Raw genomic sequence first — 20340 nt, 5'->3', positions numbered from 1 at the left:
GAAATAAAAACAGGTATCTCTTCCATCACAAACCTCAATATTACCATTGATTCCGTACAATAAATAACAATGATTTTTCAAATTTTTTGGCCAAAAGAAACCACACGTTATTTGAAATGTTAATTATTATTTTTATTATTTTAAATATATTTTCCATAATTTAAATTACAAGGGGGGAAAAGGGAGGAAGGGAGAGGAAAACGAGGACGTCTTTTCATATTCTGATATTTATTTATTTGTTTACTAGGAATTAATTATAAATCCACGACGGGAGGGAGGGAAATTGGTTGTGCAAATTTATAACTCAATATAGACATCTTTGCCTGGAAATTTAACATCAACAAAAAAAAACCCTCATTCGGAACCTCGAAATAAAGAAAACTGTAACTGTATTCTGAAAAGAAAGAAAAACGCAAACAAAATATGGTAAGAAAAAAAAGAAAGAAAAAGTATTCACATTCAAGGAAAGCGGCAAAAAATGGGCAACAGAACATTCTAGAAAGTTCCGTAATGTTCCAGGAATTGGAAAAAAAAGTTGCGTGTGGAAAGGCTATATATATATATATAATATATATATAGATGGATCAATTCATCAACGGCCCAGGTCGTATCACAAAAAACGAGAAACGGAACATTCCGGGAAAATCATCATAATAATCCCATTATGGGACAAAAAAGGATCTGAAAATAATCAAAAACAAGATGATTGAAAGGATCGTAAAATGAGACGAATCTCATAAAATGGGACTATGTGTGTGTCTGTGTGTGTGGGGGGGGAATTCAATGACTGGAATATATATAATTTTCTTCTTTTTTTCAGGCACAATTGTGTGTAATCCAGTTTTTAAGGCCCAAGGTTTCATTAATTACGATTTAATTACTGCTCTTTAATTTGTTGGGTTCTGTAAGAGTTCGTTAATGGAGGTATCGATTGAGTCGGAAAAAAGCGCTCATCCCAGGCTCGTTTGGGAAGGAAACGAGTCCCCAAAACACGAGAAGAAAAGTAAGAGTTCGTGAAATATAACATTCCTACACTAAATAGCGAGACGTGTTTGGAGCAAAATACATTTGGATCTTCTTCACATCCTACGCTTAAATCAGTGGGATTTTTTTCCTGATCCGACTCGTTCAGAAGGAAACGAGAAAACCTCTGCAAACAAGAAGCGGAACGGATGAACTTTGCAGCGGGCAGCGGCCATCTTGAAAAGACATCCACGGCCATCGCTCTCGGAGGAGTATGAAGACGCGGCCATCCTGAAAGGCCCGTGGCCAGCTCTGGTTCGGATGGGAGCCCCCCTTGAAAGGCCGATGGGATGGTGCCCGTGGTCCAGGTCTCAAGGGGCACGGACGGGGCTCAGCTCCCGGGGTGGTCGTGGCGGGCGCAGAAGTCCTCGAGGTCGGCGAGCCTCTGGCGGAGGAGGGCGTCCAGCTCCCGCCCGCCCGGCGCGGCCTTCTGGGCCCGGGTGAAGCCCTGGAGGGGCGGGCGGAGCCTCCCGCGCGGGCGGCGCTTCCGGGGGAGCGTGAAGTCCGGGAAGTCGAGGACGCGCCTGCGCTTCTGGTGGCTGACCCACTGCCAGGCCCCCCCGCCGCGGCGCTCCTTGGGCTCCTCAAAGATGGTCTCCAGGGACCTGGGAGGGAGGGAGGGAGGGAGGGAGGGAGACATTACGGGACGGCCAACGCCCCCAGGAGGGGGGGGCGCCTCAAAAGGGAGTTACAAGATGGCCGACCCTTCCTGCTGCTGCAGGGCTCGAACCTTGTGGCCGGGGGGGCCTTGTAGTTCTTGTTGGTGTAGATCTCCTCCAAGCTGAACTCGGTCTTCTTCAACCTGGGAAGGGGTCAAGCAAACGGCATTTCAATCCTCCGCCCGATCCGTATCATCGTCTGACCCGCAATCAGGGCCGGGAGGACTACACGTCCCATGCATGTGGACCTCGCATCCCACCTTTTGGGTCTCGGGAGGCCCATCGGGGTCAGGTTGGGGTCCGGCCTCGGGATCGCCTTCCGGATCCGGATCTGGGAGACCTTCTTTGGCTTCTTCTTCTCCGGTTCGGCCTGCGGGCAGAGAAGCAGAGGCGGGAATACAAGACTTCCTGCATATCAATGCCATAGAGGACACAGGAAATGCCAGAGCGGACATATTTTGTGAAATGTGGATAAACGAAACCCAGGATAGGATCTAATTCTATGAGTGGGAAGGACTTCCTATGCAAAGGATGCCACAGAGTTGGACTGGAGGACCTAGAGGGGACTCACGCTCTGAGGGGGGGCGGGGACAGGGACCTCCAGTTCTTCCAATGGATTCCGGACAGGAAATGCTGGGACCGGAAGGTGAGACCAAGGTGGCTCTGGGGTCGACAGGAAGGTCGGCGTCAAGGCGGAAAAGGAAGTCTCCCACCTGGGAAGGAGAGAGAGAGAATAACAGAAAATGTTAAACAAAACGAAGGACTTCCTCCCTAGAGTTGCATTGGAGGGACCTAGAAAATGCTTAGAGGGGACATATTTGGTGGAAAATAGATACACAAGGCCATAAATAATATGAAACCCTATGGAAAGGAAGGACTTCCTGCACAGGGATACCATAGAGTTGCACTGGAGCACTAAGGAAATGCCTAGAGAGGACAATGACACATTGGTGGGGGTGTGAGATTCACCTGGTATTCTTTGGAGGAAGTTCCATCGACTTTCCAGTCGCCGGGGGCAACATGGCAGAGCTGGGTTCAAAGAAGAAAGCAGAGTTACAGTGGCATCAAACCAGATTAATTCAGCAGCGTAGAGGCTCCTTGGGATGAACTAAACTCAAGGAAATTAGTTTGGCTTCTTCCAACCCAATAAGAAAGGAAAAGCATATTTATATATTCATATATAATACACACATTCGTAGGATTCCATCTCATGCCTTTGACGTAAAAATAGGGTGACCCCAAACATATGCTTGTTTCTTTATTCCACAAAGGTTCCTATCTGGGGTAAATGGATCGGGACCAAAAGGTGGCGGATAGACCCGTTACTCTCCAACTTAAAACTATTGGGGTCTTCCGAGCACAAAACCCGCCCCGGTCTGGAAACATGCCCCCCAAAACGAACAGGACAGCAGAGAGATTAGCTCTGCAGTCATATGTGGATGCATTCCTCAGGCGTGGCCACAAGGGAGCAATATAGAGATAGGGATGATGGTGGTGGTGGTGATTTTACCTGTTCTGGAGGTCGAGGCACATCCACGGCGACGGAAATGGCGAAGACGCCGAAGTCTCTTCCTGCGGCGAGCGGAGAGGCAGGACTTTGGAGGAAGGAGGGTCGAGGGGTCTCCACGTGGGGAGCCCACTGTCGAAGGTTGTGGAGAGCAAGGATGCAAAGAGATTGAAGCGCAGCGAGTTCGGGTCCTTTGAAGCCCCCGTGAACTGGAAGAAGGTCAGCCTCCGGACCGGGAGGCGCCATTTCCGGGCCCAGAGGCGGGAATAACCGGGCGAGAACAGCGCCAGAACGGTCCGGAGTCCGACTGGGCACCCACCATCTTTTTTCACGGGGGACAAGTTCGGTATCACACCCGTAATACTTTGGGACAAGAGGAAGGAGAACGTCCACTCAAAGGGCATTTCTTTCCAAGACAGCGTTGATTTCTGTACAGGAGCGGGTGCCATTTTGAACTGGAATGACGGCATGGTGAACGGTAATTTCGATCTCGAGTCCAAGATACAAATGTTGGCGGATTCGAGGGGAAATAACGAGAAGGATGACTGCAAATTGGTCTTCTGGACATTCGCTACAGAGGATAACAGATCCGGTATCATTTTGCATCCAAATTTAGGGATATTCGAGGCCGGTTTCAACCTCCAAGGAGGTGAAATCGTATCGGCGAGTGCGGACAGCTTCCTCAAAAGCCTCGTCTCTTTAGCACATTTGCTAGGCCTGAAAATGTCCACCAAGGAGGCAATACACTCTCCGGACATCCTTCTAGGGGAATCCATATTGGATGCAGACGTTTGTGGCACTTCAGCGGCCATTTTTGATAAGCAAAATGGGAGTTTTATTGTTCGAAGAGGGCAATCGTTGACATATCGTTGGACGCTGTGAATCGACCGAACAATTTGAGAGGGAATCGGTTCGCTCAACGGTCGTTGACTGGAGCTTTCCACAGATGTTTTCGGCCATTCTGGCGACCCCCAATGATGGTGGAGGGCTCTATTATGGTCCACAACGCTCTCCGTTCGTCTGGAAAATCCACCGAAAGGGATCTCAGTTTCTAGTATTTTCCTCCGTTTTGTTCGACTAGAAGACACGCCATTGAGGCATTTCAGAGGAGGACGCATCGAGATATCTTGAAGCGAGCATCCATTTCTTAAAGCCGAACTTGCTGTCCTTTTGGAGGGATTGTCAGGCAGAGTTTCGCCAACGTCTGCAGTATTTCCCATCATCTTGAAAGGTCGCGTGATTTCTTCCTCGTCGGCAGGAAATCCAGTGGTCATCCTCTCCACTTTCTCCACAGAAGGCTCTGAAGGATCGGGACTTTCTTTCAGAGAGGCGTCTCCATCGGACGATGTTAGAGTTCCTTCAGGTGTACGGACCGAAATATGCGTAATTTCACTGGACTCGTCAACTTCCCTTTCCGCAATTATTTCGGTGTCTTCCGTAATGGTCCATGTCTCAAGGCGCAGGCAGAGGTCGTCTACGTACGGGATCTCATTGCCATTCTGACTTGCGGGTGGGATTTCTTCATTAAGGGGCAAAGGTATCCTACAGTCCCCAAGGCGTTCTCCATCGAGAGACACACCGGAAGTGAGGTCAGCCTCTACGGGCAGAGGGAAGACCTCGTCGGCCATCTTGGTTGTCTCTGGACACTTCTCTGAACATTCAGGGTAGAGGAGGGGAGAATGCAAATTGATGCTCAAATTACAGCTTTCTGCCAAAAGAGTCTCATTTCCTTTGTCCAACATGGCTGAGTCTCCACCAATCAGAAGGGGAGATCTCCCATTGTTCATATCCCAGTCTCTGGTGGTCGGAAGGACGGGATCGCGAAGGGAAGGGATGCCATTTCGTAGAGTTGTGCTGCTTTCCATGGATCCATCTCTGGTTGGCAAAACGGCGCTATTTTGGAGGAGAGAGGTGCCATTTTGTAATGTGAGGCTATCTGCCCTGGATCCATCTTTGGTTGGTGGAAGGTTGAGCTTGCAAGAGCCATCATTTTGCAGGTTCTCATTGGCTCCATCTCCACTTGGCGGAATGAGGATATTTCCGAGGAGAAGGATACCATTTTGAAAAGCCACACTATCCCCCACGGATCCATCTTTGGTTGGCGGAAGGACGACATCAGTTGGCGGAAGGAGGATATTTCTGAGGGGAGGGACGCCATCTTGCACAGGCACACTACCCACCCCGGGTCCATCTTTGGTTGGTGGGAGGCCGAGCTCTGCCGTCACTGCGCCCACCTGGCTTCCGTTGTGTCTTTCGAGGCGACTGTAGGAATGGTCCACTTTTTCCTCGCCTTGGCCGCCCAGCCCTTGGCAGCCGTGGTCGTCCTCCGCCGTTGTTCCGGAGCCCCATTCGTCCCGGAGCTCGATGCCCAGGTCCTGCCCCTGGGCCCCACAGGCGACTTCCAGGGGGTCCCAGGGGAGGGGGGCGCCCGCAGGAGTCCCGCTGTGGGGGGCGGCGGGGTGCCGGCCCCTGGGGTCTCCTGCGCAGCGCGGGCCTTCTCCGGGGCCGGCCCAAAGGCACGGCGGGGGTGCCATGGGAGGCAAGGCGGCCACTCCACCCCCGGGGAGCCATGCGTCCCCCTCCGTCCGTGGGGCCCGGGGAGCAGCACGGAGCCCTTGCGCCAGAGCGGCCGACATCCGAGGCGGGGGAGAGGCAGGCGGCGGGGGCGAGGAGGGCGACGCGGCCGGTCAGGGCGGCCCGGGTGCCCCGGAGGCCATGCTGGGACGCCTGGGCCACTTCACCCCCTCAAAGGGAGGGAGGGAGCGGCGCCCCGAGGCCCCTCCTCCTCCTCCTCCTCCTCCTCCTTCACCGCCGTCCTCGGCATCGCTCCCTGGAGAGGAAGGAAACACAGGCCTGAGCGGGAGGGAGGGAGGGACAGGCCCCGCAGCTCCAAAGCCTGGCTGCCTCCTGCCCGGGGGGAGGGGGGTTAACTGGCCATGGGACTCCGGCAGGCAGGCAGGCAGGCAGGCAGGAAGCAGGCAGGCTCCGGAGCTGCGGGGCCATTCAAGGCGCCCGCCCGCCCGCCTGCCTCTCTCCGCCTTCCTCTTACCTGCTCCGGGCGCCGAGGAGGCCTCCCTCTCTTCCCGCGACGCTCCTCCCACTCCTCTCGGTGGCCCGCCTCCTTCCACTTCCGCTCTTTCCATCCCCTCGCTGGAAGGCCCTACATCCGGGGAATTCCTTTGGGACGCTTCTCCTTCTCAGCCTCGGAGCAGAAGAGAAGGCGCGGGTGGGGAAGGGCGCCCCCTCGAGGGAGGGAGGGAGGGAGGGAGGGAGCCTGCGCAGGGCCATGTCTGGTGCCGCTCTATCCCCCCACTCGGTGGTGCCACTTCTGGGGACTCCCACTAGGCAATAGGAGATACCCGGATGGGGACGCTCTAGGCCTCCGCGGGACAGCAGAGCGCCTTCTATCATTACCTTCCACTCTGTTTCTCCAAGGCTTGGAACGGAAGAGAGGCCCGGATGAGGACGCTCTAGGCCCCGCGGTGGGTGTCTATACTCGCTCCATTCGGAGCTCAAAGGCTTCCAGAGGCGAGGGCTTGGTCTCGGCCTCTCAGCCTGGCCACGCCCCCCTTTCCCGTCGCACTTGGTTCAGTCCGCCATTCGGGACAACGAGGTGGGTCGAACCATTCGGACACCCATGGGGGGGGGATCCCCAATCGGAGGAGGCGTAATAGAATATATCACATAGAATTGTATAGTACTATAGCAATAGAATAATATGTTATAATAGTAATATAATAATATAATATAGAATGATACAATAGAATGATAGAATAATATAATAGTAATATAGTTATATAATATTAGAATAGGATAATATAATATTATACTGTAATAATATAATAATAGCATATATACTATAAAAACCCTGATCATATAAGATAGGAATAGAATGGGGCAGCATTCTCTCCTGAGGTTTCGCCTGACATCCTGAGGTTGGAAACTAGTGGTGGTTTGAATCTGGGGAGTGGGGCAAGCTCCGGCTGTTAGCCCCAGCTTCTGCTAGCCTCGCATGCAACATGTGAGTAGAGCAATAGGTACTGCTCAGTCCTTCCTCCAATGCCAACCTATGGAGAGGTCCATTTTCTTAAAGGGATATTTCTATTTTATTTTTTTTATTTTTTGCAGGACCCGAAGCCTCAAGATGAAAACCAACAAGGTCTACAAGCTGGTCATCCATAAGAAAGGCTTTGGGAGCAGCGGTCAGTCCCTGGGACACTCATATAGGAGATTATATATATATATAAATTGTCATTACTGTTATTAAAATATATTATAATTCTTATTCAAATGTGTAATCAATATGAAATCATTATTATTATTAATATTGTTATTATTTTCCGCTTTGCAGATGATGAGCTGATGGTCAACCCCAAAGTCTTCCTTCATATTAAACTGGGAGATATTGTGGAAATCGCTCATCCCAATGATGAATACAGGTGAAATATTAATATATAATATAATAATACTAAAAATATAATAAAAATAATGTAAAATATAAAACAATATAATAATGATAATGTGATTTCATTGCAGCCCTCTCCTCCTTCAAGTCAAATCGCTCAAGGAAGATTTACAGAAAGGTAAGTCTATCATTGAAGGATATTGTGTTTTTATTTATTATTATTATTATTATTATTATTATTCTCCTTTCAGAAACCATCAGCGTGGACCAGACAGTGGCTCAGGTTTTCCGCCTGAGGCCCTACCAAGACGTCCATGTTAATGTCGTTGATCCAAAGGTAAATTTGATAATATGTAATATTATTATATATAATAATATTGTAATATATTTTAATAATATAGAATTATACATAAATAAATAAGATTAAACAATGCAAAAATAATACCAATTAAATAATAATAATAATATTTTGTATTTCCAGGACGTGACCCTCGATTTGGTGGAACTGACCTTCAAGGATCAATACATCGGTCGCGGGGATATGTGGCGGCTGAAGAAGAGCTTGGTGATTTGCATAATTTATTTATTCACCAAATTGGCATAATTTATTCATATATATTTTATGTATTATTTGCGTTCGTTTCCTAGGTCGGCACCTGTGCGTACGTCACTCAGAAAGTGGAATTTGCCGGAATTCGGTATTATTCTAATTGTTACTCATATTCTTATTAATTAATTTGCATTTTAGTGTTGTTAATTAATTGATTATGATTGATTTATTCGATTTTTAGGGCCCAAGCTGGAGAGCTTTGGGTGAAAAGTGAAAAAGTGACTTGCGGATGTATCAGCGAAGACACCCGGGTAAAGCAGTCCTTATATAATAAAAAAATATATGTTTGTATGTTTGTTGGTTTGTTCCACAAAGGCTCCAAATTGGCCTTGATGGGTCTGGACCAAAACATGTCAGATGTATTTGTTATGCTCTAACTCAAAATTATTGGGGTCTTTCAAGTACAAAACCCACCCGGTTTCGGACAAAATGACCAAAAAACTGTAATGAATATCTTTCTGTGCCTCAGGTGGTTTTCCGCTCGACCTCCGCCATGGTTTACATCTTCATCCAGATGAGCTGCGAAATGTGGGATTTCGACATATATGGTACAAATACAATAAACATAAATTAAAACGTATTACAACAATAACAAGATTATAATTTCTGGGAATTTTCATTGACGCAGGTGACCTCTATTTTGAGAAGGCCGTCAACGGTTTCCTGGCTGACCTTTTCACCAAATGGAAGGTCGGCATGATGTTGTTGTTGTTGTTGTTGTTGTTGTTGTGGTCATTGCTTCGTGAAGGTCTAACGAACGTACGTTGCCTCCTTCAGGAGAAGAACTGCAGCCACGAAGTGACCGTCGTCCTTTTTTCTAGAACCTTCTACGAAGCCAGGTCCATAAGTGAGTGCGTGTGTGAGACCATTTTCATGTTTCCCTTGTATCTGAATTTCCCCGTTTTCACGTTTCGCTCGTATTTCACTTTTAGGCGACTTTCCGGAGTCCCACCGCCCGGCCATTCAGCAAGACCACCAAGGCCGGTCCTATGAGGATTTCTACAAGTAGGTTCCTCCCTTCCTGCCGTCCTGTCCCTCCGCCGGTATTTCCCACGGAGCGCCCTTTTTGGGGCGTGACAGGAAGTGACCTCGGCTGACTTCCTGTGGTCTTCCCCCTTGTCCTGCCCAGGGTGGTGGTCCAGAACGAGCGGCGGGAGGAGTGGACCTCGTTGCTGGTGACCATCAAGAAGCTCTTCATCCAGTACCCCGTCCTGGTCCGACTGGAACAAGCCGGTGGGTGCCGAAGGAAACACTCCTTCCATCTAGACTACCATGGAGTTGTGTGGGAGGACCTAGGAAATGCCTAGAGGGCCTGTTTTGAGGATGGATGGACGGGACCGGTGGCTCACCCGTGGTGTTCCTCCTTGTCTCCCAGAGGGCTTCCCCCCGGGACGGAATTCGACCGCGGCCCAAGGGAACTACTTGGAGGCCATCAACCTCTCCTTCAATGGTGAGCAGCAGGAAGGGTCGTCAGGGCCCCGTCTCGTGTCGTTAGTATGATCTGCATTGTGGGATGCCAATAGTGATGTTCTTGGCTTCTCCCGCCCAGTCTTTGACAAGCATTATATCAACCGGAATTTTGACCGGACGGGCCAGATGTCGGTGGTCATCACACCCGGCGTGGGCGTCTTCGAGGTGGACCGCCTCCTCATGATCCTCACCAAGCAGCGCATGATCGATAACGGTAAGCCAGCCATCCCATATTCGTTTGCCGTTAATTTAATTAGCTTCACGATATGGAGTTTGTCCTTATTTTTGGTAGGGATCGGTGTTGATTTGGTCTGCATGGGGGAGCAGCCCCTCCACGCCGTTCCTCTCTTTAAGGTAAGTCTTGGTTCACCCTTCCCGTTCTTATTGATTGGCAGCATTTCCTGGGCTTCCTGTGCAAGAATGCCATAGAGTTGCACTGGAGGACCTAGAAAATGCCTAGAGGGCACTTCTTCATTTCTTCTAGCTACACAATCGTTCCAGTCCCGGGGATTCCCGTTTGGGAGATGACTACAACATACCGCATTGGATAAACCACAGGTATTTCCCATTAAGGAATATTTATAGAGTATGTATAGTAGTCACCAATAACAACATTATCCTGAAATACCGTCTTTCGTAATAATTTTTGTTACAGTTTCTATACTTCTACAAGCCAGTTCCAATGCAACAGCTTCACTCCGCGCATCAAGCTGGCGGGCAGAAAGGTCAGAATATGCTCATTTAACGTGGTATTTTCCTGGAGGGGCTGTTTGTATCCCCCATGGACCTCACTCTCTCTCTCTCGGTTTTCCCATTTTTCGCAGACACCGAGCGAGAGGGCAAAGAACAGCAAGGATTCGTGTGAGTCGTTCCCCCAAATTATTTAGTTTGTTGTGAGACCCGTAATCATGGTGTTGTTACTCCTGTAATAACTGCGATGTTGTCCCGTAATAACCGTACGATTGTCCCGTAGTAGCAGTAGGGTGGTCCTGTAATAATACGTGGGATACTGATCCCCTCGCTGTCCCGTAATCACCATAGTGACAGGATTCCTCCGTCATACGTAGGATGGCGATACTCCCGTTGTAACCCTATGTAATACCGCAGTAACCAGGGGATCATTGGGCAGTCCCTGTAGCGCTGGCTCTTAATAACCGCAGTAACATCGCGCTGTCCTGTGATGCGTCTACGGCCGTCCTGTCCCGTACTGTTTCGGCTCCCGTTGTGACCCTAGTGTTGTGCTTCCAGCGCTGGGAGCCCCGAAGGAGACGGAGAACGCCCTTCCGATCCAGGTGGACTACGACGCCTACGACAGCCAGGTCTTCAGGCTCCCCGGACCCTCCCGGGCCCAGCGCAGCACCCCCTTCCGGTGAGAGAGGGACCCCCTCCCGCGATACCTGTCTGTGGCCGTGTCTCACGTAGTCACCGGGATGGCAAGAGGGGCGGGATGTCAATGCTGTAAATGAATCAGTGTCAGGTGGTGACGTTGGGGGTGTCCCGCGCAGGTCGGTCCAGGAGCGGGAGAGCCGCCCACGGAAGAGCTCGAGCTCCTTCGACGTCTCGTCCAGCCCTTCTCGCGTGGGCGGGCGGGCGCTCCCTCTCCCCCCGGAGGAGGCGCGGAGCCAGGCCTCAGACGACAGCTCCCTCGGCCGCATCTCCAACATCCTCATGATCCCGCGCCCACACCTGCACACCACCTACGAAGTCAGCAGCTCCTTGGGGTACACCGGCCACCGGGGTGAGGACCATCCCCATGCTCAGAAACTCGGCATTATGATTTTCTGCAGATAACATCCTGTTGTAATCGGACCGGGGTGTCGCCGTACGGACCCGGAGACGACAAGCGACGACTCGGTGTTCTCTTGTGGTGTTTTCTGCAGACGCCCTGGAGAGCATGTTGGAATCGCAACAGCGCGACTCCAGCGCCCCCGGGAGGTTCCACGTGGGCAGCGCCGAGTCCATGCTGCACCTGCGTTCGGCCGGAGGGTACGCCCCGCAGCGGGCCCTCATCAACCCCTTTGCCCCCTCGCGGATGCCCATGAAGCTCACCTCCAACCGGCGGCGTTGGGTCCACACGTTCCCTGTGGGTGAGTAAGGAGCGCCGCTTGGGGGTCTCCTCCGTGGCCGATGAAGTGGTCAGCGATACAAGACCGGTATAATTGCCCATCGTGAATGAAGGAAGGTTTACACCCGCCGTTGGTTGGTCAGGACCGTCGGGAGAAGCCATCCAGATCCACCACCAGACCCGCCAGAACATGGCGGAGATGCAAGGGAGCGGGCAACGGGATTGGACGCACTCTTCTGCCGAACTCCTGGAGCTGGCCTACCACGAAGCCACGGGGAGGTCAGCCTTCCCCCCACGTCCTGTGTGTCTATCTTTGGGTTTGCTCAACCGGCCTTACGAATCCTCTTTGGCTTTTCCAGGCACGGGGCTTTCCGCCCTCCGGACGACATCGCTTCCTTCTCGAGTTTCGGCAGGACGGAAGATTATCCTCACCAGTTAACAGGGAGCCACGGTACCGACAGGGGGCCGATGGGGGTCTTTCGTTTGGCAAGGAACCACGATCGATGGGCCACGAATTTCATCCATTTTGACTCTGGACGATTTGCTTTCCCGCAGGAACCAATGTCCGAAGCCAAGCCAAAGACTCCGCCGACGGATCGGTCTCCAGTGCTACGGATCCAAGTAAGTGTTGAGGTAGAACCCAAAACGTTCCCGGAAAAGAGACAAGAACGAGACCCAGTTCCTCCATCTCGAGTCCCGCCACAACCCACAACTCTTTTCCGCGGCTGTATTTCCTCTATTTCTCTGTCACTCAATATCGCAGGCAGTGGGAAGGCTCATGATTAATGTGTCTCGTTCTGGTCTGTTCACTGTTGTCTTGCTTTGCTTCCTAAAACCCGCTCATTGGGAAGGAGCGGAAGTAACTCCACGGGGATCAGTAGAGGGAGGGCGGCCCCTCCAGTCTCCCCCACTCGCCCGCCCGCCCGTCCCCGAGTTAAATGGCGTTGGGATACTTCCGAATTGGGGGGTGAGCGGCGCGATGGCACGGGGGCCCTGCGTCATTTTAACAAACTCTGTCTTTCTTCCTTCCTTCCTTCCTTCCTTCCTTCTCCTTCCCACCCGCCTTCCTCCTCCTCCTCCTCCCCGTCTTCCTGTCCTGTCCTGGGTGACCTTTCACCCCCCGCCCCCACCCCCGAATGAATGGCCTCCCTCCGCCCCATGATGCAACGAGGCAGTCCTGCTGACCCTGTCTGCTCCCCCCATAGTGCCAGGCTTCTGTTGCACCGTCGGGGTGGACTGGAAGTCCCTCACTACCCCGGCCTGCCTCCCCCTCACCACGGATTACTTCCCCGACCGCCAGAGCCTCCAGAACGACTACACCGAGGGGTGCTACGACCTCCTCCCGGAAGCCGATATGGACAGGTATGGGCCCGCAGGCGGCATCGCCGTGATACACAGGGTCCGGGGGGAGGGGGGGTTCCCCCACATATTGCGATTATGATCTCGGTGGATGAGGCGGGGGACCAAAGGCGATCTCGCAACAAGAAGACCTCCTCGGTCTCCGCGGTTCTGATGCACAACAAAGTCGGGACACGTCCCACCCACCCCGGTGTTCAGGGGGGCTCATTCCTGACACTGTGGTCGGGAGGTCATCAGATTCCCTAGTGATATACAACTCTTCAATGTCCGAGAATGATGGGGATGGCCCCGCTCCTGACCCAGCCAACCCGAGCCTTTGCTTGGCAGGCGAGACGAGGAAGGGGTCCAGATGACGGCCCAGCAGGTCTTTGAGGAGTTCATCTGCCAGCGGCTGATGCAGGGCTACCAGCTCATCGTCCAAGGCAGGCCGCAGAAAGCGCCCGCCGCCATCCAGCCCCCGCTGAGCAGTAGCCCCCTCTACGGCCGAGGTGAGGCAGCCATCTTGGGTGACAGGGGTGAGGAATGGAGGCAGAGGTGGGCGGTCGAATGAGTCAACCGTCCGTGCCTCTTGCTGTGGCGGCGTAGGCCTGGTGTCGCGGAACCGGCTGGAGGAAGAGGACCAGCACTGGCTGAGCATGGGGAGGACTTTCCACAAGGTGACCCTCAAGGATAAGATCATCACCGTCACCAGATACCTGCCCAAGTGAGTGACCGGCTCAAGCAGAGCGCTCCGTCCTCTGTCTCCAGCTCTGAGGGCTACTCTCGCCCATCTCTAACGAGGTCCACCTTCTCCAGCCTTGGGGAAGGCCTCCTTCTCCCTTCTCCAGCTCTGGGGCGGAGGGGGGTCTGCTTTCTCCAGCTCTCTCTGATACTCTTCTTGTGCGGTGGTGGTGGTGGTGGTCTTCCCAGGTACCCGTATGAGTCTGCGCAGATCAACTACACCTACAGCCTCTGCCCGTCCCATTCGGACTCGGAGTTCTTCCTCTGTTGGGTGGAGTTCTCGCACGAGAGGCTGGAGGAGTACAAGTGGAACTACCTCGACCAGTACATCTGCTCGGCGGGTTCGGAGGACTTCAGGTCAGCAGCCTTTCCTTCCCTGCCCCGCTCGTGGGGCCATTCCTGCATCATCCCGTATCTGTGGCGGATACCCTGGAGTTGGGTGGGGGGACCTTCCCCCCGTGGGGCGGGGTCACCCAACGGGAGCCACCCCTTGACCTCCCCAGACGGCGCCCTCCTTCTTCCGTGCCTCTCCTCTCCTCCCAGCTCAGCTCTTCTCCAAGGGCTGAGGTGGGCAGTGAGCGAGGGTGTTGGCCGTGGGGTGCCCCCCCCGCCCGACTGGGGCTTTGGGAACGATGGCACTCACGCTCTCCCCCCCCCCCCCCGGTCCCTCTTGCAGCCTGATTGAGTCGCTGAAGTTCTGGCGCACGCGCTTCCTGCTGCTGCCGGCCTGCGTGGGGGCCACCAAGCGCATCCTGGAGGGGGAATCCCGCTGCGACATCTATGGGGAGAAGCCCCGCTCGGAGGAGGAGGAGTGGCAGCTGCGGGACGGCTTCCTCCGCTTCGTGGAGGGGCTCAACCGCATCCGCAGGCGCCACCGCTCCGACCGCATGCTCCGGGTGAGCGCGCGCGCGGGGGGGGGGGGGGGGAGGGGGAGAGACTCCCGTGCCGGACAGCCTGCCTGCCCGCCTGCCACAGGGTCGTCCAAGGAAGGGCCGCTCCGTTGATGCAGAGCCCATTGTGCCCCCCCCCCCCGGTTCCTGTCTCCTGTGCAGAAGGGCTCGGCCATGAAGGGCCTCCAGGCCTCGGCGCCCCCCGCCCCGGCCCCTCACCCGCCGGAACCACCCCCCAACCTGGTCAAGAAGGGCACCTCCGCCCTCTCGGCGCTCCTGGAGATGGAGGCCACACACAAGTGAGTGGTAGTGATTTTTTTAACATTGGAAGTAGATATTGATTTTGCATTGGTGTTTTTTGTACTGGAAATAGATATTGATTTTTTATTGGAAGTAAGTATTGAATGTTTTTACAGCATTGAGAAAGACAGCTTTTCTTCCTGTACTCATTTAAAAGTTTACTTTCAGTTTCACTTTTGCGGGTTTTTAAACATTTGTATTACAACTGAATATCCCCTGTTCAAAGAGCTCCACTGGCTGCCGTTCACCTTCCGGTCCCAATTCAAGGTGAATACCATCATTTATAAGGCCCTAAACGGTTTGGGACCCACCTACCTTCGTGACCGTATCTCCTATTATAAACCTGTTCGATCCCTCCGCTCATCCGGGGAGGCCCTTCTTTCGCCACTGCCTCTATCCCAGGCCCGTCTAGTGGGAACGAGAGAGAGGGCCTTTTCTGCTGTGGCCCCCCGACTGTGGAATTCATTGCCCTCTGAGATCAGGCAAGCCCCCACCTTATTGGCTTTTAAGAAAGATCTAAAAACATGGCTTTTTCGATGTGCCTTCGGGGAGTAAATGTTATATACCTTTTTGATTACTCCCCTTGGATTTTATCCTTTGGACTGTTTGGACTGTTCCATCTTATACCCCTGTTCTCTTTATTTATATGCCTCTCTCTCCGGAGTTTTTAATTAAATGTTCATGTGGCCCGCCCTGTCTGCTCTGATTTGTGTTGTAATGTATATGATTATTTTTGTACTATTATATTGTGTTATGATATATTGTTTTATTTTGTTATATTGTATGGTGTCTGGGCATGGCCCCATGTAAGCCGCCCCGAGTCCCCATCGGGGAGATGGTGGCGGGTTATAAATAAAGTTTTATTATTATTATTATTATATATTATTTGTTTTGTTTTGTTTTTTGAGGACGCTGAACGAACAACAGTCGGCCCCCATTTCCACCAAAAGCTCCAGCGCCCAGCCCTCCGATGGCAACAGCGCGGCCATGAATCCAAATTACGTGGACAGCCCACGCAAAGTAAGGAACGAAACTAAAAGTAAAATTGAAAATAAACAATATGATTATAGGCAATGATTAACCTTTCTCTCTCTCTCTCTCTCTCTCTCTCTCGAGGTATCGATTGACCAATCAGTGGTCAGTTTGGAGTCCGAACGAAGCGGCGGTCAGTCGCTGACGGGGTCCCAAAGCGTTGACCAGATGCCTGGATGGACAGAAAACGGGTGAGTAAGGGGACGGGGGGACGGGATGAGAAGGACCCTCGGCATCTGTATTGAACACCCCGACCGCTCTCCTTGCAGCGCCCAGACCTCGACCGCCGGCCCCTTGACCTCGTCGTCCAGCTTGACGGAGATCCTGGAGGCCATGAAGCACCCGACGTAAGGGAGGGGGAGGCGGGGGGAGGGTGGCCTCCTGGCCATGGCGTCGGACGGGGTGCCCACTCCCCTCTTCCCGGCACGCAGGTCGGGCGTCCCGCTCCTCACCGAGCAGAAGGGCCTCTCCCCGTCCTGCTTCATCAGCGCGGAGGCCGTCCATTGGCTGGTCAGCACGGTGGAAGGGGTCCAGACCCAGGCCATGGCCATGGACATCATGCAGGTGAGCAGCGGGAAGAGCCAGAGAACCAGGCCCGCTTGCCCCCTTCCCCAGCGCTACTTCCTCCCTGTTTCCCAAGAATGGTTCTCTAGGGGCCCTTGCCCCCGTGGCCCCACGTCCTCAGGAGGACGACCCCCACCGGGACCCTGTTTCCCCTCCGGCCCCTCCCCGTTGTTCACCCCCCCGTCCCCCGTCCCCTGTCCTCCGTTTCCTTCCAGAAAATGCTGGACGAGCAGCTGATCGTGCACGCCTCGGGGGAGACCCTCCGCACCTTCGTCTACGGCTTCTACTTCTACAAGGCCCCGGAGGACAAGGAGCAGGAGCATCGCGGTGAGCCCCCCCCCCCCGGCCCCCTCCCCCTCCCCCAAACGGCCGCCCGAGGGGGTCCTAACCCTAGCCCTTCCCCCCTCCCAGCGGGGCTGCCTCCGCCCCCCTCGCTGTGGCCCTCGGCCGCCCGGGACGACGCCTCGGCCTTCCAGCGCAAGTGGTTCGAGGTGGCCGTGGTGGCCGACGAGCAGCCCTGCCTGCGCTCCGAGGTCCCGGCCTTCCTCCTGCCCTGGCTGCCCAGCCGCCCCGCCTCCTACGCCAGCCGCCACAGCTCCTTCAGCCGCAGCTTCGGCGGGCGCAGCCAGGCCGCCGCCATCCTCGGTAAGCGGGGGAGGGGGCGGGGGGGAGGGGGCACCACCTCCGCGTCACAGGGGTCGGGGGGCGGGGGGGCGGGCCCTGGAGGGGAGGGGAGGGGAGGGGTCGCTGGTTCCCCTCTCTTCCCGCTCGCCCTTTCCCTGGTTCCCTCCCATTTCCTCCTCGTTCTCCCCCGGCAGCGGCCACGGTCCCGGAGCAGCGGACGGTGACCCTGGAGGTGGACGTGAACCACCGGACACAGCGCCTGGAGTGGTGCAGCTGCTATTACCACGGCAACTTCTCCCTCGGCACCGCCTTCGAGGTCAAGCTCCACTGGATGGCCGTCACGGCCGCCGTCCTCTTCGAGATGGTCCAGGGCTGGCACCGCAAGGCCACTTCCTGCGGCTTCCTGCTGGTCCCGGTCCTCGAGGGGCCCTTTGCGCTGCCCAGCTTCCTGTACGGAGACCCCCTCCGGGCCCAGCTCTTCATCCCGCTCCACGTCCACTGCCTCCACAAGGAAGGCTCCCAGGAGAACCTCTTTGACGGTACGGCCGGCCGGCCGGCGGGCGCTCGAGGGAATCAAGGGCGGGGCCTCCTGCCCAGGACGGCCACAGGGTTGCGCCGGAGGACCCCGGGAATGCCTAGAGGGGACGCATTGTGGCTCATACTGAAACAGTAGTAGGCTTGGGTGTCATCCGCATGTACGTGTCACCGCTCTCCTACACCCTGGGTGCCCTCACCCAGCTGCTTCATGTAGATGTTACAACAACACAAACATGTGGATGATACTGAGAGAATCATAATGATAGTAATAACAATAACCCCCCGGGTCCGGCCCCCCCCTCCCTCCGTCCGTGCAGGATTTGAGCCGGAGACCTACTGGGACCGGATGCAGCTTCTGCAGGAAGTGATTGCCCACCGGTTTGGCTTCATCCGGGACAAATACTCGGCCTCCGCCTTCAACTTCCCCTCCGACAACAAGCCCCAGTACATCCACGTCACAGGTCAGCCCCCCACCCCTCCCCGGGACCCCTCACAATGGCCGCCACCATTCTTTAATATCTGATTTCTCTATTTTTATTTATCTCTCGGTGTTACTATTATTTCTCAATCTCTCAATATCATGATATATCGTTTAACGGGGTTTTGAGGTCATGCGAATGGTTCAGTGGTGGTGGTCTCTCTTCTTCTTCTCTGCAGGGACGGTCTTCCTGCAGCTGCCGTACTCCAAGCGCCGCTCTTCGGGGTCGCAGCCGCTTCCTCCTCCCGCCCCGGCGGCCATGGCGGCCCCTTCCTCGTCCCAGCGGCGGAGGCGGGACTCGGCCCCCTCTCCTTCGCCCTCGGCGCCCAACGGGGAGGGGCAGGGGGTGGGCTTCCACTGGGCCCACAACTCCATGCTGACCAAGACCTGGCGCTCCTCGGCCACGGGCGACGAGCGCTTCCCCGACCGGCTCCTCCGGGACTTCACCCACTTCTGCGCCAACGGGGACGGGCGCCTTGCCGCCTTCTGGGCCGCCTGCCTCGCACGCACACACGCCGCTGCTCCCTGAGGCCTCCCCCTTCGCTTCCTGGCCAATCCCGAGGCAAGTCCCTCAGGTTTTGCCTCAGGGTGACACGGAAGAAGCCCTTTCCCCTCCCTTTCCGGCCCGTCCTGAGGTAAATTCTGCAATGTTTACCTCAGAATGCCAGAAAATAAGACGAAATAAGCCCTTTCCTTTCCATTTCCGGCCCGTCCTGAGGTAAATTCTGCAATGTTTCCCTCAGAATGCCAGAAAAATAGATGAAATAAGCCCTTTCCTTTCCATTTCTGGCCTGTCCTGAGGTAAATTCTGCAATATTTACCTCAGAATGCCAGAAAAACAGATGAAATAAGCCTTTTTCCTTCCATTTCTGGACAATTCTGAGGCATGTTCCTCATATTTTACCTCAGGGTGACATGAAATAAGCCCTTTCCTTTCCATTTCCAGCCAATCCTGAGGTAAATTCTACAAATTTTACCTCAGACTGGCAGAGAAAGAGACAGAATGTTTTTTCCCTTCCTTTTCTGGCCAGTTTCCCTCAGTTCTCCCTCATGATGCATTTTCCCGCCTTTTTTCTCCCTCATTCTGAGGTAAACTATTCAGAACGGAGGGAAGTTTACCTCAGGAGATCTGTAGGATATGTAAGATAATATAAATATAGACACATGTAAATATGTACGGTATCGAAACACTGGCAATGAAATAAACAAAAGGCCGCACCATTAATTGTCGTTGCTGTTTTTGGCTATGCTTGGGGTTTGTTTTTGATGAATGCTCCCATGAGAAAATACACTCTCAAAGCCCACCAATATTCACGGTTGGCTGTGTTGGGTCTGTGTGCCAAGTTTGGTCCGGGTTCGTCATTCGTGGGGGTCGAAGGGGTCTGTGGGAGCCGGATCAGGTGACGGTCCTGTTTGTGCAAGTGGACACGTGCACCACATACACATACATTAGTCATTGATCCGGACAGATGGATTCATAGGCTTCATTCACAACGATCCCTCACCTTTCTGGTGACGAACTTTGAGATCAAGACCTCAATCACTACCGTAACAATCGTAATCGACGTACGGACTCTGAGCCGCTAATTATTAGTATTATTACACCTTCAATTAATTTTTAATCGGTCAGAAGCTCATTATTCTTATCTCAAGGTTTTCTTGGATGAGGAAGTCACTCTGTTCCCTCGTGCTTTCAAGGAAGTTCTAAAGTCTTTTCTCCAGATAGAGAGATAGAGAGATAATTTCTAATATACACACACACATATATAATTCCATATATATATATATATATATATATATATATATATATATATATATATATATATATATCACACATATATCTCTATAATTTGAAATACATCCATATATTTGTGAGGGTTTCAGTGGTCTAGAGGTCTGTGTCCCTAGTTCGGTCCGGGACCATCATTCGTGGGGGTCACCGTGGTCTACAGGAACCGAATTGGGTGAAGGTACTGCAAATCCCATCCTGTGTGTGTGTGTGTGTGTGTTTAGATGTACAGTATTTATGTATGGTTTCAAATGGTCTGAAGGAACCCACCAAGGTGTCAACACACGGCCACTTCCTTGCAAGAGGTG

At 53.4% G+C, this 20340-nt stretch overlaps 2 protein-coding genes across 4 annotated transcripts; one reads left to right on the top strand and one right to left on the bottom strand.

The window, feature by feature from the left end:
* Positions 1-107: 107 nt before the first annotated feature.
* On the bottom strand, positions 108-6742 carry LOC103281629 (uncharacterized). Its single transcript, XM_062958475.1, has 8 exons — positions 6604-6742; positions 6239-6391; positions 3193-6019; positions 2652-2711; positions 2254-2395; positions 1943-2052; positions 1754-1825; positions 108-1628 (listed from the first exon to the last, which is right to left on the bottom strand). The coding sequence occupies exons 3-8, from the start codon at positions 5823-5825 to the stop codon at positions 1355-1357; spliced, it is 3291 nt and encodes a 1096-aa protein (XP_062814545.1). The 5' UTR covers positions 5826-6019; positions 6239-6391; positions 6604-6742; the 3' UTR covers positions 108-1354.
* Positions 6681-18913, top strand: LOC100554199 (DEP domain containing 5, GATOR1 subcomplex subunit). Of its 3 annotated transcripts, none has more exons than XM_062958472.1 (40): positions 6681-6802; positions 7318-7391; positions 7541-7628; positions 7726-7772; positions 7846-7931; positions 8076-8159; positions 8243-8292; positions 8386-8455; positions 8674-8752; positions 8833-8894; positions 8982-9051; positions 9137-9209; positions 9334-9437; positions 9580-9654; positions 9754-9888; positions 9967-10028; positions 10159-10232; positions 10330-10399; positions 10499-10535; positions 10923-11043; positions 11180-11412; positions 11555-11761; positions 11883-12018; positions 12099-12190; positions 12295-12360; positions 12915-13101; positions 13426-13586; positions 13684-13801; positions 14008-14175; positions 14495-14714; positions 14871-15007; positions 15917-16028; positions 16125-16231; positions 16310-16387; positions 16472-16604; positions 16820-16931; positions 17016-17249; positions 17423-17767; positions 18083-18226; positions 18423-18913. In XM_062958472.1, exons 2-40 carry the CDS (start codon positions 7334-7336, stop codon positions 18770-18772), a joined length of 4785 nt encoding a protein of 1594 aa, XP_062814542.1. In that variant the 5' UTR covers positions 6681-6802; positions 7318-7333; the 3' UTR covers positions 18773-18913. The 3 variants fall into 3 exon arrangements, with proteins under 3 accessions (XP_062814542.1, XP_062814541.1, XP_062814544.1); XM_062958471.1 differs by lacking the exon at positions 6681-6802 and adding an exon at positions 7038-7210; XM_062958474.1 differs by lacking the exon at positions 6681-6802 and adding an exon at positions 7039-7210 and having other exon boundaries at positions 12945-13101.
* The last annotated feature ends 1427 nt before the right edge of the window (positions 18914-20340 follow it).

The sequence above is a fragment of the Anolis carolinensis genome, chromosome X (genome assembly GCF_035594765.1).
Source record: "Anolis carolinensis isolate JA03-04 chromosome X, rAnoCar3.1.pri, whole genome shotgun sequence".
NCBI lineage: Eukaryota > Metazoa > Chordata > Lepidosauria > Squamata > Dactyloidae > Anolis > Anolis carolinensis.
Note: the sequence above shows the minus strand (reverse complement) of the source record. Positions and strands in the feature narration are given on the sequence as shown.